Raw genomic sequence first — 17,320 nt, forward strand, 5'->3', positions numbered from 1 at the left:
CCGGGTATCCTAGAGGAAAGGGCAGTTCAGATAGAGAAGGGAGCACCAAATAAAGGATGTTTGGAGGATCCTCCCAGGAGGGGAGATGCATGTCGAAAGTAGACTATGGACTGAACATGTTTGCCACTCAAAGCCTCTTTTGCAGACCACAACACCCAAAAGGAGAGAGAGAACACAGGGGATTTCCCTGCCACAGAGACAGGGGGGATGGGGGGATGGGGGTGGGAGGGATATTATCCATGGTGGTGGAAAATGGGCACTGGTGGAGGGATGGGTATCTGATCATTGTATAATTGAAACCAAAGCACAAAAAATTATAAATTTACAACTGTAAAAAAATAAAATAAAATAAAATAAAGGGGAAAAAATTAAAAAAAAAAGATGTTTCCCTACTGGACCCTCCACTTGCTTGCTCAAGGCTATGAGATTACACCTGGCAGGGGGCACCCGGGCACGTAGGCAGGAGGGCATGGGCATAACACCTTTCTTGGAGGGCTGTCAGAGTTCCAAGTTTCTTAGGCTTGCGAACCCTCAGTGCTGGGTCCCTCGTGTGTGTGTGTGTGTGTGTGTGTGTGTGTGTGTGTGTGTGTATGCGAGTGAATAAAACACTTGAAATATCTGTCCTGTCTCTGTGTGTCTCAGTCGGCCGCTGAGCTCAGGCTTGTGGCCACTTAACACTCAGCACCTGCACCACACCCATCTCCAAGTTTGTTGTTGCCCTTCAGACCCCGGAAGGCCAAGATTGGCCTGGGGGGACCTGCTGAAAATGTTCAGAGTTATTCCAGCCCTGATGGACCATGCTCCCCCGGGGGTGCTGTTCCAAGTGGAGCGACCCTCCGCCTCCCTGGGAGCTCCCCACGGCTGGAAATAGCCCCCAAAGTGGCTTGCTGGACGGCCGTAGCTTCCCCAAGAGGACCCGCTCCATCTTCCTGCTTCCAAGTGTTTAATTAGCCCTAAATGAAGCGGCCTCGGCAAGCCGCGTGCGCTCTGCACATTTGCTGACATAATCACATTCGCACAGTTGCAGTTGCCGCTGATTGTTAGCCTGGAAGTTTTCCTCCCTGGTGCCCCCCACTCCCACCCCGGGGTGCTCCTGGAGACGATCCGTGAGTACCTTGAGAGGCCGAGCTCCTCAAGTCTATGCTCTTGTTCATGACCTTCCGAGGCCCATCACTCTGGCTCTCTGCCCAAGGTCCAGCCTGTCAGCCCCAAAGCATTCCTGATGCCCCCACGCCCACGCCAACACTGTGTGACCAGCGCAGACGCAGGAATTTAAGGTGACTCTGTCCCCACCATCTTCCCTTCCTGGAAGAAGAAATTCTTCCCAGTCCTGCCTGCTCCACTGTGCTCCTTAAGCAGCGCGGCTTCTCCCCCAAATGTCACCCCCATAAAGAAAAACAAACAAATGCACAACCTACGGGGTGTTTGATATACGCCCACCAGGGTGGTTCTGAGACAGCTTCTGGGGGTAGAGTTGAGCCATGACGTTGGTGGCACACCCAGGTAGAAAAAAACAGCACGGCTTTGGCAGAGGGGCCCCCTCCAGCCCTGCCTCACCCCTGCCCACAGCCTCGCCTGTCACCCGGGCCTCACCCCTGCTGGCACTGGGCTGCAAGGAGGCGGCAGAAGGCACGCGGCCCCTCCTGCTTAGCCATTCGCCTCTCAGGGAAACTGAGCCCTCATTCCTTCCCCCAGAGCCGCAGAGGCCTGGGCTGGGGTTCGAGGGGGAACCCAGGGAGAGGCCGCTGTTCAGAGGCCACATTCTTGGGGTGCAGGAACAGGAAGGAAGGTCGGTGCTCCTCCTGGAGAGAACCATCCTGCCAGCGCCCCCAGATGGGTTGTGGCCTTGGCGGGGCCAGCTGCAGGCTTCAGGGTCTGTCCCCACGGGGGCGCCTGGTCCCTGACGGTTGTGCAGGACAGAGAGCGGCCGCTGTCAGGGGGAGGGCAGTGCCCACGGCCTTCCTCCCCTCGCTACCGGCTCCCTTGGACGCGCACACAGCCATCTCCGCCATCTGCCCACAGCATGTAATTCCGGCGCCCAGCTGCTCCGAGCGCTTCACTGCGCTGATGGCAGGGAGGGCAGATTACCCCGGGGGCCTCGGTGATTGGCAGGTGCCCGAGGGCCCAGCTGCCCTGGTGGCAGAGGCGGGTGCCACGTGACACTGAGAAGCTCCCTCCACCGCACCCCTCACCACCCTTGTTCCCCACGTTCGTGCTTTAGATCAGCCCACATTTGGCTCAAGGTTTTTTTTTTTTTTATCTATGTCTTGGGGAGGGGGGAGGCATTGGCAGCAGTGCTCAGGGGTCACTCCCTCACTGTCCTTGGGGAACTGTCGCATCCCAAGGACTGAGCCCAGGGCTTCTGTGTACAGAGCATGAGTCCCAGCCCTTGAAGCATCTCAGAGCCCCTTCTTGGCTAGAGTTTCTTCCTGTCTCTGTCTCTGTCTCTGTCTCTGTCTCTGTCTCTCTCTCTCTCTCTCTCTCTCTCTCACTTTTATTCTGACTCGATTCTGGAGGCTTTAGATGATGATTCTTTTTTTCTCTTTTTTTTTTCTTTTTGTCTTTGAACCACACAGTGCTCAGGGGGTATTTCTGGTTCTGTGCTCATGAATTACTCTGGGTGGTGCTCGGAGGACCACATGGGATGCTGTGATCCAACCCAGATTAGCCACTTGCAAGTCAAGAACCCTCCCCCTCTGGACCATCTCTCTGGCCCCAGGGATCAAGCCCAGTGTTTTACAGATGCAAGGCCTGAGCTAAGCCACATTCTCCACCTTAAGATAGTATGTTTCTCACCAGTTTCTGCCTTCTCACCAGTGCCTCCTACTACTGCTAGTCCAGGGACTATGTTTTGAATAGGGAATCTTCAGGTTTCATATATCTGATCTCTCTGGGCTCTCGTAAGCGCTCCTTGGGAAGGCAGTGACAGTAATACTCATTATTCTCTGAGCCTCTGGGGCCAGGCACTGGGCTCAGCATTTCATAAATCTTGCTCTGGGATGCTCGCGTAAAAGCTCCTTGCCAGAATTTACAGATTTTGGGGGGAAATGGACATTCTGAGATAATAAGTAACTTGCCCAAGGTCACAAATTTAAGTGAAGAAGTGGTGGAAGTGGAACTTGAACCCCACAGTTTCTTATTCTTAACCACTTCCTCTCTCCTGCTACAAATGTGATCAATATGACTGTTTTAAGAATGTCCAGGGACTGGGCTGGAGTGACAGCACAGAGGGGAAGGCATTTGCCTCGCACGTGTCTGATGTGGGTTTGATCCCCAGCATCCCATAGGGTCCCCTGAGCACTGCCAGGAGTAATTCTTGAATATGGAGCCAGGAACAACCTCCGAGCATTGAAAGAGGGGGTTGGGGGAGAAGGAGGAGGAGGAGGAAGAGGAGGAGGAGGTGGAAGAGGAGGAGGAGGTGGAAGAGGAGGAGGAGGTGGAAGAGGAGGAGGAGGAGGAGGAGTTGTGATGGTCCAGGGGCTGGGGAAAAGGATCAAACGGTTGGTCCCTGGAGTACCACCTACACAATGATGGGTGAGTGGACTCCAAGTATTGCTAGGTGAGGCCTGGGAGCAGCACAAAGACTGATAAGGCCTAGGGGCAAACTCTGGGGTCAGAATTTGCCATAGAGCTGAGAGCCTGGACCAAACATCCACACGGAATTTCGGCTTTCTCATTTCAAGCTCAGGGGTCTTTGGCAACCCACTTATGCTCTCATGCCTCAGTTTCCTCAACATGAAATGGGCCCAAGACTGTTATTAAGAGGACACACTCTAAGTTCTCTTTTGATGTATATGTATCTCATGGTACATCTAATTCTCAGAACCCTCCTATTGCCTGTCTGATGGGACCTAGTGAGATCAGAGCAAGAAAGCACTAGGAGACACGCCCGCCACAGGTTAGAAGTGGCATCCCTTGGGAAAAAAAGGGGACCTCCCTAGCAACAATTGAATCTCCCACATAGTCAATGGCTTTGCATGTGCTAGTGAGCATTTTCTGAGCATTTCAATAGTGTTAACTCACTTAATTTCCATAAATATTCTATAAGCTATAAGCATTTTTCAGATGAGGAAAGCCATAGAGTTGAAATCCTTTGCTTTACATCACAGAAGCTCCCACAGAAGTGGGATCCCACTGCTAAATTAAGTTTTTACTACTCTGGACACTGGACATAAGGCAGAGAACATGACAAAGCTCCCTGCTCCCCTAAGGATGACATGCTGAGGATCCAGACTCACGTGTACGTGGCAAATCCCTCCATCAAGGTCAGCTCTGATGACCACCTTACCCCTGCTGCCCTGTGACAGGCATCCCTGATTCATCAGTTTTCCTTCCACACAGCGGCACAGACAGCCTCTGCCAGTCATCAGTTTGGCACTGACCCCCTGTCTCACCAACACTGCAGTGGAACCAGTGAATGGTCCTTAGCCCAAAGCCTCAGTTCTTTCCATGGCACCCGAACCAACAGCACCTCCAGGCCAGAAATGCCAAATTTCTTTCCCAAGGTGGGATTCGAGCCCCTGGCGAGGCCCCTGTCCCAGGGTAGATGCTCAAGTGACAGCTGCTGGATGGACGAGGGAACAAACGCAGGGATGAATGTGCGTTGCCGAGCTATTTCCGGCAATGATCTTCTCCTGCAGGCTCGTCATTGCACTGACTCAGACAACTCTGGGGTCCGTCTTCAACACAAAGTTTCCTGTGTTCATCAAAGTGCCTGGGACATTGAGACTGCTCCAGCAGGACTCTCTGAGCTGGCTGTCCTGCCACTCTGACCGGTTCCTAGAAACAGTGAGTAGCCTGTAGCCTGATGGTGGATCTGATTTCCAAACGCAAACTCACTCCCCGGAGCACACATCTCAACCTGCTCCTGTCTAATTCCCCCAGGGCTGGCGACCAACCACTGAGGACGAGCACCACAGCGCACAGATCCCCGTCAAACTGGCCACTGAGCCTGCTCCCTCGCCTCACACTTCCCTCCCCCAGGCAGTGACCTTCCTGCCTGCAGCCTGCTCCTGTCTGGTTTGTGCATGCATGGGGCATCGGGGTGGGTGCCCCGCCTCCATCCCTGACCAGGAGACTCTCTAAGACTTTTCCAAGACTTCTCCACTGTAGGATAACACAGTTTTGTCCTTCCTGCATAGCCTCAGGTAGTTTAGGTTTATTGGGTTGCTCCCATCACCGTGCTCCCGTTCCTCTGTGTTTATTTGTAACTTCTTTCTTTCTTTGTGCTCTGTTGACTTGTAAATATTGTTTTTCTCTTCTCCCTAAGTCCTTTCCATAGTTTATTCAAAGCTATGTCCTTTTTGTATGGACACAAGAAGACATGCTTTTGTAATGTGACTCTCAGTGATATTTCCCTCCTGGGCATCTGTTCTCTCACCTAAACCTCAGCTGCCTTTACTTCCTAGCGCCCCCAAAAGCAGGGTCCCGATGAGGGACTGGATGGAACCAGGACAAGCGGTAAGCTATGTGCTACATCGAGATGGACCTGGCCAAAGAGCCATAATGCTTAACTATAAGTTAAGAGCTTGGTCATGGACAAATGCTGTCATGATCCAAGAAGTAATATCTAGATGTGGACCCTGCTAGGGTTAGGAATGATTAATCTGGCCTGAGCGCTGTAGTCCGAGTCTGTGGCAAGATGTTCCCAGGAGAGCTGCCCTACAAGCCTCGATGGTATCTCTCACTGTGTCCATACAAAAATAACTAGTATTAAGATGTTGATAGTTATCGGACTGAGGAAAGGAGAAAAACACCTTAGGAGGTATTTTACCTGGGACAGTCAGGAAGGGCTTTAGAATACCTTTTAGTTGGGCCCCCAGGAAGGGCTTTCTTATGTTGATTTTCCTACCTGAGTGGGTGCAGTGTCAGCCCAGAGTGTGGGGGAGTTGGAGAGAAGAGAGCTGGAGAGAGAGAGAGAGAGCAGGGCAGCAAGATGGACCACAAGATGGACTGCAGAGAGAATAGCAAGGGGGACAGAGAGAGAGGAATTTAGAAGAATACAGGAGCAGGCACGTGGAGAGAGAGGGAGATTGCCCAGGCTGCGAGATGGAGCGCAGAGAGATGAGTGGGAGAGACAGGAGGAGACGGGGATGAGGAGCAGTGTGAGACTAGAATGGGAGGCTCAGAGAGACTGGGGCAGGCGTGTGCGGAGAATGGAATAAACGGCATCTGATCAATCAACCGGTTTGACTCGTTTCATCCACAGTCAACCCCATGACCCGGGCCGCCCCAGCTGGGTGAGCGGCCCGGGGCACCCTGAATGTAGGCGGCCAGAGGAAGAGCCATTGGAGCCCCCCTGGCCGCCCTTAAAGATTTTATACACTCCACTCTGTTCCAAGCACCAGCAGAGCCAGAGGCAATGCCTCACCTTTCTACAGAGTCAGAAGTGAGACTTTCATTCTGCTCTTTTGTTCATTTACCACAGTGTGTCAGAGGTTTTTCTAGGAAATCAAATCATTTTGCCATCAACTCACAAATGCATAAAACCTAGTCTTCAGAATGATGAGGGTGTTTATGGGGGGAACTGAGTCTACCTCATTCACTGTTGAATACCTCTTGGCATGAACAGATAGAGTCCGGCCTTCCCCCTTCCCACCACACTGCAGTGAACATGCCCCAGACAGAGAGTCCGGCCTTCCCCTTTCCCACCACATTGCAGTGAACATGCCCCAGACAGAATCCGGCCTCTCCCCTTCCCACCACATTGCACTGGGGAGCGTTTAGTGCTCAGAGGCCATCTCGAAGTGAGCATACATGGAACTTAATGTTCCAGTTGGGGAAAGCTCAGTTGTGAGGATCCCCTGTGCAGGGGGCTGCCTCTGTCCCCTGTGCCTGGCTGTCCTCCCAGGCTGTCCCCTGTGCTCAGTTGGCTGCAGGTGTGGCAGAAAGAGCAGCAGAAAGAAGAATGACTTTAGCCGTTGTGCAGCCACTGGCGACTCCTTGCCTGGTCCCTCTGCAGGGCCAAGGGGATGGGGGAGGTAGTGCAGGAAGGGGGAGGGGGGCTTGAGGCTGAGAGAGAACTGAGAGACGGGACAGAGAACAGCGAGCAGCACTGACTCCCTGGCTCAGGGGGGACACTGACTAACTAAGATGGCCTCTGGGCACACCTTTGCTAGGCAGAGAACTCAAAGTGAAGGGCGGGGGGATGGGGGTCCCCTACTCCAGGCCCCCTCTCCCTCTGCAGAGAGCTTCCCCACAATCCCTGCTTTATAGCCTCTGCCAAATGAAGCACAAACTTAACTACATCACCCCCCTCCCACAGGACAGGGGAGAGATGGGGCTGCACGCTGGGTGGCTCCGGCCCCCTCTTCCAATCACTTGCCTGGGTCATTTCAATTACGGACTCCGGCGTGGAAGGGAAGTGCGTGACTGCTCATAAAAAGCCCGCATGCTGGTGCTCAGCTAATTGTAAAGCTCACGCCAGCCCTGCAGGTGGGTTGGCACTGCGATGGAGTGGGAAGGGCTGGGAGGGGGAATCCCTCGGACCCCACCCAAATGGGGCTGTAGAGGGTACCCTGTGGTGACCACTCAGCACTCCATCCAGGAATCCACGGACTAACTACCCCCCAAGATTTGAGCTGTCGAATCATCTGCCCCACTGATGAGGGCAGGAAGGTAGCTCACTTCCCTTCAAGCAGCCTTACCTTTAGAAGTACAATTCAGGGGCTAGAGAGAGAGTATAGCCAGTAGGGCGTTTGCCTTGCATACACCAGACCCAGGTTGGATGCCAGCATCCCATAGGGTCCCCCAAGCACCACCAGGAGTAATTCCTGAGTGCAGAGCCAGGAGGAACCCCTGATCATTATTGGGTGTGACCTCCCCCCAAAAATTATACAAGTACAGTTTAGTCCTCAAGAACTGAGGGGGCCCGGAGACCCCAGGGGCTGCCCTGAGACCAGGGCTAATTCCCAGGGGACCGTTTCATGTTGCTGCAACATGTCCTGAAATTCTTCAGTTTTCTTTCTGATCTGGTTGTCTGGGCTTAAGTCAGCGCCAGGAGTGAGTGCGCTTAAAGTCAGCGCCAAGAGTGAGTGTCTGATCCCAGTGAGGCAAGAGGCAAGTAGCTGGGCGTCTGGAACCACAAGTCTCCGACAGGTAGGCCAGGGGTGCTGGAGAGAATGTGTTGAGAGGAGAGCAAGACCCTGGCCACCTGAGCTGTTCCGTACAAGAAATTGCAGAGGCTGGGATAGTGGCCCTTGAAAATCACTGCTGCCAAGTTTAGCCCAGAGTCACACGTCACTTTCCAAAATTTGTTTGACCACACCCGGCCATGCTCAGAGGCTACTCCCAGGAGTGCTCAGGGATCGACCCTAAGCCTCGTTGCATGCAGAGCACAACCCTAGTCCTTTATTTCACTTTTCCCTCCAGACATCAGCCCAAACTTGGAGCTGTGGTTTCTTGGTGAGTGATTGAAACCATATGAGCTTCTGGAAAAACCCCATTTCTGCTTTGCTTCTGGGCGTCCCTCCCTCCATGAAACAGGACTCATGAAATATGGGGGACTTGGGCAGAGCTCGGACTCTCCAGGCCCCGAGGTGTCGACGACCTGGTCTTCCACTGCAAGAGGGAACAGTGTTCCAGGAGTGGGTGAGAGAGAGAGAAACAAAGGCAGTGACATGACAGGCTCAGAAAGAAGCCAGAAGAAGCTAGGCCGACGTTTCAGTTCCAGAAGTCCTGGGATTGAGTCATGATTTCCCCAAAGTGAGATAGCCCTGGTGAGGTCAACTAAGGGTTACCAATCAGATGCAGGTAGGGAAGTCCCCCCTCCATTATAACCCTTACATAACTCTCATGCAACCCTTATATAACTCCAATTTATAACCAATCAGCTAAGTACAAATAGCGAAAAGTCCCTCAGACTGCAGCCAAAAGAGTGGTTCTTGGAAAGTCCCGTTATATAATGTGATGGCATAAAAACCCTTCACTTTTGAGAGTTGGAGCTGCTCATTCCGAGAAGGCTGCCACTGTGTCAGTGAGCCGGACGAGGGCCCTAGCTCAAGCTTGCCAATAAAGTCCCTTTGCTTATTGCATCGCAACTTGTTTTCACATGATTCCTCTGGGGAGATCTCGGCCTGGTTTAACATAGAGGGCCTACAACACTGAATGATGCTCTTGATGTGACTCTGACACTGTGGGGCTGAGGACAAGCTCCAGGCTGCCAGGCTGAGATCAGGGCCACTGAACGGCAGCTTCTGAGAGGCTGATGGAGAACCTGGGAGCAGTTGTCTAGGGAGGAAGGAGGGAAGGGTGAGCTGCCTGGGAAGTGGACTGGCAAGTGCCTTGGGCATCCCTATCTCACCCAAGCCCCCTCCTCCACCAATCCCCAAGACACAGGAAGTCATGTGATAGTCCCAGTCATCAAACCCGGGGCCCTGGGATAAAGGCACATTCGGGGGGCGGGGGGTTGGGGGATAAACAGGGGGACGCCCAGGGATGAAATCAAGTATGAGAAATTAGAAATAAAAACCCACCACAGACACATGCCTGAGTCCATCTGCTGAGAGCAGGCAGGTCTGAGTCTTATTATATTAGACTGAGAGACACATGAGAGACCAAGACACATGCCTGAGTCCATCTGCTGAGAGCGGGCAGGTCTGAGTCTTATTAGATTTCAAGACGTGCGTGGCTTCTCAACATGGTGTGAAATCTACAGCTTCATCCTGATCCTCACCACTCTGTGGTATGAGCAGCGCAGCTAGAAAGCAGCAACGTAAGATCGAGCCAGGTAAATGGAGGTTCTGAGAAGCCAAGCCCGAGGTTTCCTGTCTAGACGGCAATGGAGCTGGTCCCAAATCAGGGGCTTCCTGGCCACAGAGGAAGGAGGCTGTGTGGTGAGGAGTTCACTGTTTCCTGTCCCTGCCTGTCACTGAGGAAGAGGAGAGAACCGGGAGCAACCCAGGGGTCGGCTGAGCAGGTGGAGGCAGAGGAGGCCACAGCGGAAAACAGGAAGTGAAGAGTGATGATGGAGGGGAGGTTTCACGGACACTTCCTGCTCTGAAACTTCTTATACTCCTCATTTCATTAACAGCAGCAGCGGAATTTCATGGACAATTGGCGCTGAGCACTAACTGGGAGCTAATGAGAGAGGGAGGCTTCAGGTAAAGACTGTTTGAATTTCAATTCTTTTTCTTGAGGGGGGTTGGGGGCAGATTTTTTTTTTCTTAGGGACCATTTTAGTGCTGGAAAAAGTTTCCAGCAAACAGCTTTGGATGTGTGTCCTCTGCCTGCCGCTTCAGGTGTGACTCCCATCACTGAGTTCTGTGTGAGGGAACAGAGCCAGAGGACTCGGAGCTTGGATAGATTTTGACCCTCAGATTTGGGAGGCACACCCCAGAAACATCTGCACCATGCGCAGTAGGCTAGAGTGAGTTCTTCTGCAAAACAGAATTACCTGCAGCAGAATTCCGTGCAGCCAGGGGCAAAGGTGATGAGGATTAAGTGAGCAACAGAAAATAGGGTCACTAGCCGAGGAACATATGATCTGACACACGTGTGCATGTGAGTGCAGGGGTTTCGGTCAGAGGCCTCACACACAGAGAGACAAAGGGTCTAGGACTGGAAGCTGAGGCTTGGACAGAAATGAATACCTTCCCGAGGAGGGGAACAACAGACTGGGGAGATCAGAAAGACCGGAAATGCTGTCAAAGGAAGCAACGAGAAAACAAGAAACAGAGGAGTTTGGAACCCCAGATTCGCTGCTTGGACACAGGCTTGATCAAACAGATTTGGTTCCTGACACACATCAGGAATTGATGAGTCCCCCAAATGCCAAGTCATCAGGGTGTTAAGTGAGTGACAACAGGCATGGAAGGAAAGTCGAGGGGCCATCGGGACTGGGGTGGGCCACTTTGTGTGTCCATCAGTTAGATCACAGATACTTGGTCCCAAAATCATTCTAGATGCCTTTGTGAAACACTTTATGAAGAGGAGATTAACATTAATATCCGTGGACTTCTGGGAACAGGGAAATAGTATGGAGGTAAAAGTGCTTGGCTTACACGCCACTGGCCGAGCAAGTGAAAACAGAGATAGATAAATGGGACTATCTTAAACTAAGAAGCTTCTGCACCTCCAAAGAAACAGTGACCAAAATACAAAGACAGTCTACAGAATGGGAAAGGATATTCGCCGAATACACATCTGACAAGGGGCTGATATCCAGGATATACAAAATACTGGTTGAACTCCACAAGAAGAAAACATCCAACCCCATCCAAAAATGGGGCAATGAAATGAACAGAAACTTTCTCAAAGAAGAAATCCGAATGGCAAAAAAGCACATGAGAAAATGCTCTACATCATTAATCATCAGGGAGATGCAGATCAAAACCACAATGAGATACCATCTCACACCTCAGAGACTGGCCCACATTCAAAAGAACAAAAGCAACCGATGCTGGCGTGGATGTGGCGAGAAAGGGACACTCCTTCACTGTTGGTCGGAATGTCCACTGGTTCAGCCCTTCTGGAAAACAGTATGGACGATTCTCAAAACATTAGAAATTGAGCTCCCATTTGACCCAGCAATACCACTCCTGGGAATATATCCCAGAGAGGCAAAAATGTATAGTCGAAGTGACATCTGCACTTGTTTGTTCATTGCAGCCCTCTTTACAATAGCCAGAAACTGGAAGAAACCTGAGTGCCCAAGAACAGATGACTGGTTAAAGAAACTTTGGTACATCTACACAATGGAGTACTATGTAGCTCTTAGAAAAGATGAAGTCATGAAATTTACATACAAGTGGTACAACATGGAAAGTATCATGCTAAGCGAAATGAGTCAGAAAGAGAGGGATAGACATAGAAAGATTGCATTCATCTGGGGGATATAAAGTAACAAAATAGGAGATTAATACCCAAGAATAGCTGAGATCAGCACCAGGAGGTTTACTCCGTAGCTTAGTGGACAATTGGGCATTCTAGAGGAAAGGGCAGCTCAGATAGAGAAGGGAACACCAAATAAAGGGTGTTTGGTGGTCCCTCCCAGGAGGGAGGGGAGATGCATGTCGAAAGTGGACTATGGACTGAACATGTTTGCCACTCAATGCCTCTTTTGCAGACCACAACACCCAAAAGGAGAGAGAGAACACAGGGGATTGCCCTGCCACAGAGGCAGGGGGGGATGCGGGGATGGGGGTGGGGGGGACATTATCCATGGTGGTGGAAAATGGGCACTGGTGGAGGGATAGGTATCTGATCATTGTATAATTGAAACCTAAGCACAAAAATTGTAAATCTACAACTGTACCTCATGGTGTTTCACTAATAAAAAAAAAAAAATTAAAAAAAAAAAGTGCTTGGCTTAAACACGGACAGCCCCAGTTCAATCCCTGACAAAACATTATGGTCCAGGAGTGACCCCTGAGCAGAGAACAGCCCTGAGCACAGGGCAGGGGGAGTGGCCCAAAAATCAGTGAACATTTTGAAGAAAACCTATTTTCACATCCAGAATGTGGATGGGTTTCATAGAATCTTTTGACCTAAAAATCTGCTGACTCCCTGTCACTATTAGTAGACTAATAGACAATACTATATATTATCACGGTCATAGTCCTCCCGTTATTCATCGATTTGCTCGAGCAGGCCCAGTAACGTCTCCATTGTGAGACTCGTTGTTACTTGTTTGGCATATCGAATACGTCACGAGGAGCTTGCCGGGCTCTGCCGTGCGGGTGAGATACTCTCGGTATCTTGCCAGGCTCTCCGAGAGGGGCGGAGGAATCGAACTTGGGTCGGCCATGTTGGCTGCGTGCAAGGCAAACGCCCTACCTGCTGTGCTATCACTCCAGCCCACTATATATTATATATTTATAAAATATATATATTTCCCATCTTTGGACTCTGCCGCCTGCCTGTCTAGCCTACAGATGTTGGAGCTGCCAAGTCTTAAAGGAGAGGGTGGGATAAATTGTGTCTCTCTCCCCCCAATTCCTGATCCCCAGGACTGCAGTATGTGACTGGATGTGGAGAGGGAGGTCTGAGTTGAGATGAATTTGTTAGGTGGGCTCTCGGCCAGTACAGAAAGCATCACAGGAAGACAGGAAGAGTGGGTGCAGCTAAGTCAACACACAGGAAGAAGCCAACCCAACGATGTGGCACCAAAGACGCCACACCACAAGCCAGGGGAAGGCCTTGGAAGAAATCAGCTTGATGTTGCGGCTTCCAGAACTGTGAGAAAATCTGTTTGTTTCCAGAGTATATGAATGTGCTCGGAACCGCTGCAGGCAGACCCAGTTGATGATTTTGAGAATATGGATTTTTTTTTCTTTTTTCACACACTGTGATTCTCAAGGGTTACTCCTAACTCTACACTCAGGAATTATTCCTGGCAGTGCTTGGGGGACCATATGGGATGCTGGGGATCAAACCCAGGTTGGCCGCATGCAAGGCAAATGTCCCACCTGCTGTGTTGTCACTCCAGCTCCTGAGAATATGGATTAGAAGTTCCATGACCCTCATGGCAGGAAAGGCAGAGATTTCCTATTCCAGTTGATACGAGGTTGACCTTGAGAATGAGGCTGAGAGGAGGGAAGAAGGGACTGTGGGTGGCATCTGTCTTCTCTACCTGATTCTGTCAGAGACTTAATCACCACTCAACGACAAAGATTGGGAGAAGAAGTAATCTTAATATTATTTTTAATACTTAAATAGAAAAAGAAAAGATTTCTAGGACCAGAGAGAAAGTTCAACAGACTCAAAATATGCAGAGCATGCAGGGGGCCCGGGTTTTGTTTTGTTTTTTGGCTTGTTTGGGGGCCACACCTGGCAGTGCTTGGAGGTCACCCCCAGTGGTGTTTGGGGGGATGGTGCAGCATTGGAGTTAGAAGAACGCATGTGTGCAGCCCTTCGACTTCCTTCTCCAGAGGCCTGGTTTTGGTTCTTGGCATTTCAAGCACCCCCTAAGCACCACCAGGACTGACCCCAGAGTGGTAACACTTGAGTCCCATCTGTGTGTGTACCCCCCAAAACCAACAACTTAAAAAAAACCATTAAAATGTACATCTATGCTCGTTACATACCAGAAATTTTTGAGATTGCTAATGTATAGAGTCACTTCATGAGAGTGGACAGAGAGAGGAAGGTGGGAGCACTTTTTTCTGAGCCCTTGTAGGGTTTTACACTGTGGCCATGCCGTATCACTCCTGGGTTATCTGACTGTTCATAGGATGCACAGACATGGCGGGTGCTGAAGGAAGCATGGGGGAGGGGTGGAGGGCCGTGCCTACGCGACAAACTCTTCCTCTTCCGATTCTCCACCAAAGTGCTTTGCTGTGAGAACGCAGATGCAGACCGGTCCACCCGCACCGGGTTCAACAGACTCAAAATATGCAGAGCATGCAGGGGGCTTGCCTTTGGTTTGGTTTTGGCTTGTTTGGGGGCCACACCTGGCAGCGATCGGAGGCTCAGAAGCCGCTCCACAGAGCCCAGAGGGAGCTCAGGGTGACGGCGTAGAGCCCCAGCACCACCAGGTAGCAGTGAAAGAGAAGCCGGTCGAAGCGGTCCACGAGGACCAGCCACCGGACTCGCTGCTGCTCCGCCTGCGCCCAGGTCCCGAGAGAAGCACTGATGGAGTGGAGCTGGGTCCAGATTTCATCCAGGGGCCCCACCTGGCCCAGGCGCTCTTGACAGGTGGGGGAGTCTGCGGGACGAAAACAGCAGAGATGAGCCAGGGGCTGCCCAGGGATCCCCTCGAAGTCCTACTGAAATTGATGGCCGCATCCTCTCCGAGGGAGGAGTAGATTGGGAGGGTGCGGAAACTTTCTATCTGGCAAGAATGTGCTAAAAGGAAGCCCTGGGCAGAGCTGGCGTGGAGGCGGGCTGGGCTAGACCTGAAGATTTTCTGAGCCTTAGCGGGTAAGATGCTTTTTAAAACTTTCCACCCTGTAAGAACTGTGTGCTGAAAACAGGTAAAGGAACGGACATGAGAACCTCTCAGTAACTGTATTGCAAACCATAATGCTTAAAAGGGGAGAGAGGGAGATACACACACACAAACACACACACACACACACACACACAGAGAGAGAGAGAGAGAGAGAGAGAGAGAGAGAGAGAGAGAGAAGAGAAAGAGAGAGAGTAAGAGAGAGAGAGAAAGAGAAGGAAAGTGCCTGCCATAGAGATAGTCTCAGAGAAGGGTGGCCGGAGGGAAACTGAGGACATTGGTGGTGGGAAATGTACATTGGTGGAGGGTTGGGTGTTGGAACATTGTATGACTGAAACCTGATCATGAACAGCTTTGTAATTCTGTCTCTCTTGGTGATTCAGTAAAAAACAAACGAACAAACAAAAAGTCACTTTCCATCCCGGGGGCTGGAGAGATAGTACAGTGGGTAAGGATATTTGCCTTGTACTTGGCTGACCCGAGCATCAAACCCCAGCATCCCATAATGACCCCCAAGCCCGTCAGGAGTAAGTTCTGAGTACCGAGCCAAGAGTGGTCCCCAAAACAACAACAACAAAACAAAACAAAAAAAAACCTACAACTTTCCACTGAGATTTACTCGAGCGGGCCCAGTAACGTCTCCATTGGAGACTTTGTTGTTACTGGAGCGATAGCACAGCGGGTAGGGCATTCGCCTTACAAGCGGCCAACATGGCCGACCCGAGTTCGATTCCTCCGCCCCTCTCGGAGAGCCCGGCAAGCTACCGAGAGTATTTGATATGCCAGACACAGTAACAACAAAGTCTCCAATGGAGACGTTACTGGGCCCGCTCGAGCAAATCGACGATCAACGGGAGGGCCTTTACCTTTTCCACTGAGAGAGATATACTTCCACTATTCATCCACACAGCAACCCTCCACTGTAGTATTCTGGGGTCACAATTCCATCACTCTTGGTAATTGGTTAAAACTGGAAAAGGAGGGGCTGGAGCGATAGCACAGCGGGTAGGGCGTTTGCCTTGCACGCAGCCAACATGGCCGACCCAGGTTCGATTTCCAGCATCCCATATGGTCCCCCAAGCACCGCCAGGTGCTGAGTGTCTTAGCACCTGCGTGTCTGACCGGCTTCCTGAGTGCATGAGCCAGGAGTAACCCCTGAGCATTGCTGGGTGTGACCCAAAAAGCAAAAAAAAAAAAAAAACTGGAAAAGGAGTAAGTCAGGAGAGAATAAGCACCAGGTCTCTAGTCTCCAACAGTGCTGGGTGAAAGCTGGGAGAAGGTGGCCACAGGCCCAGAGCTTCCTTAGGAGGTAAGGAACGGGTGGCATAGATTTCTCACGTAGCCTGACAGGGCCTGGTGCCAATGGGCACTGGTGCTGAGAGGGATAAAGTAGAACTTGGTGGTGGCCGCTAGGCCTCTCACAAACCTGGTGCCCCCGCAAGGCCATCCCCGGGGTCCGTTTGAGGCCCGTCAGACTCGGTGTGCCCTTGGAGGCACAGAAGGGGCTGCACTCCCTCGCTGCAATGTTCGTCGTGGAGAAATCTCACCAGCAAGATGGATTTGGATAAGCTGAGCACCAACAAGGCCATGCAGACTGTGAAGAAGACCCCTACGGGAAGGAACAGAGGTGGGGGTAGAACATTAACCAGGATTCTGCGGCCTGTCTCCCCAGCCCAAAAACACCCCATCACACCCCTGGCGAGGTGGGTGGGTGGAGACAGGTGTGGCCTGCAGCCCCCAGGCTGCTCTCACCAATCAGTGGGGTGCTCCCTGCGCTCCTTGGCATCTCGTCAGTCATGTTGACCCGGAAGACAGTGTACCCCACCAACACTGTTGTCTTGAACATAATCCTGGCACGGCAGCTGGGCGGCAGGTAGAAACTCGCCAGGTCCACGAGCATGAGGAAGATGCTGGGTATCAGGAGGCTGACGACATAGAGCAGCGGGCGCCTGCGAATCACCACCTGACCAAGGGCCAGGGCACCGGCTGAGCCAAAGGACTGGGGTTTGGCTGAAGCACCAGTTGAGGAACACCGAGGTCCCAAGATTTTCACAGGAGGGGAAAAGTCTATTGAATCCCTCTTAGAAATGGATTCTTTTGTGACTTGGAAAAGGGGGGAGACATCCCTTGATTATTTATCTTAGCCTAGAGTTAAGATGAATAACGACCCCAAAGAAGCTACCCTTTGCTTACCACTTGCCATAAACCAGGCAATGAACCAAACATTTAAATGCTTTATCGCATTCAATCCTCACAACTCTAAGGACTGAGAATTTTTTTTAATCCATTTTATAAACAAGACAGATCCAAAGAGATGAAATTGCCTGTCCAAATACACAGCTGGTGAGTCTGGGGAAAAAAACAACTGCTTTAAAGTCAGTCTTACACCCAAATCTCTCCTCTTACACCAGGCCTTATGAAATAGCTATTATT

At 51.3% G+C, this 17,320-nt stretch overlaps 1 protein-coding gene across 1 annotated transcript in view; it reads right to left on the bottom strand.

Moving 5' to 3' along the window:
- Positions 1 to 14,408: 14,408 nt before the first annotated feature.
- Positions 14,409 to 17,320, bottom strand: part of HTR3B (5-hydroxytryptamine receptor 3B) — a 79,861-nt gene continuing 76,949 nt past the window's right edge. Inside the window, exons 8-10 of the mRNA XM_056107543.1 lie at positions 16,640 to 16,850; positions 16,314 to 16,496; positions 14,409 to 14,644 (exon numbers count right to left, since the gene is read on the bottom strand). Of these exons, the coding sequence (XP_055963518.1) occupies positions 14,409 to 14,644; positions 16,314 to 16,496; positions 16,640 to 16,850 (630 nt within the window). The remainder of the gene's footprint in view (positions 14,645 to 16,313; positions 16,497 to 16,639; positions 16,851 to 17,320) is intronic.

This window comes from Sorex fumeus, unplaced genomic scaffold (assembly GCF_029834395.1).
Source record: "Sorex fumeus unplaced genomic scaffold, SorFum_2.1 ptg000169l, whole genome shotgun sequence".
NCBI lineage: Eukaryota > Metazoa > Chordata > Mammalia > Eulipotyphla > Soricidae > Sorex > Sorex fumeus.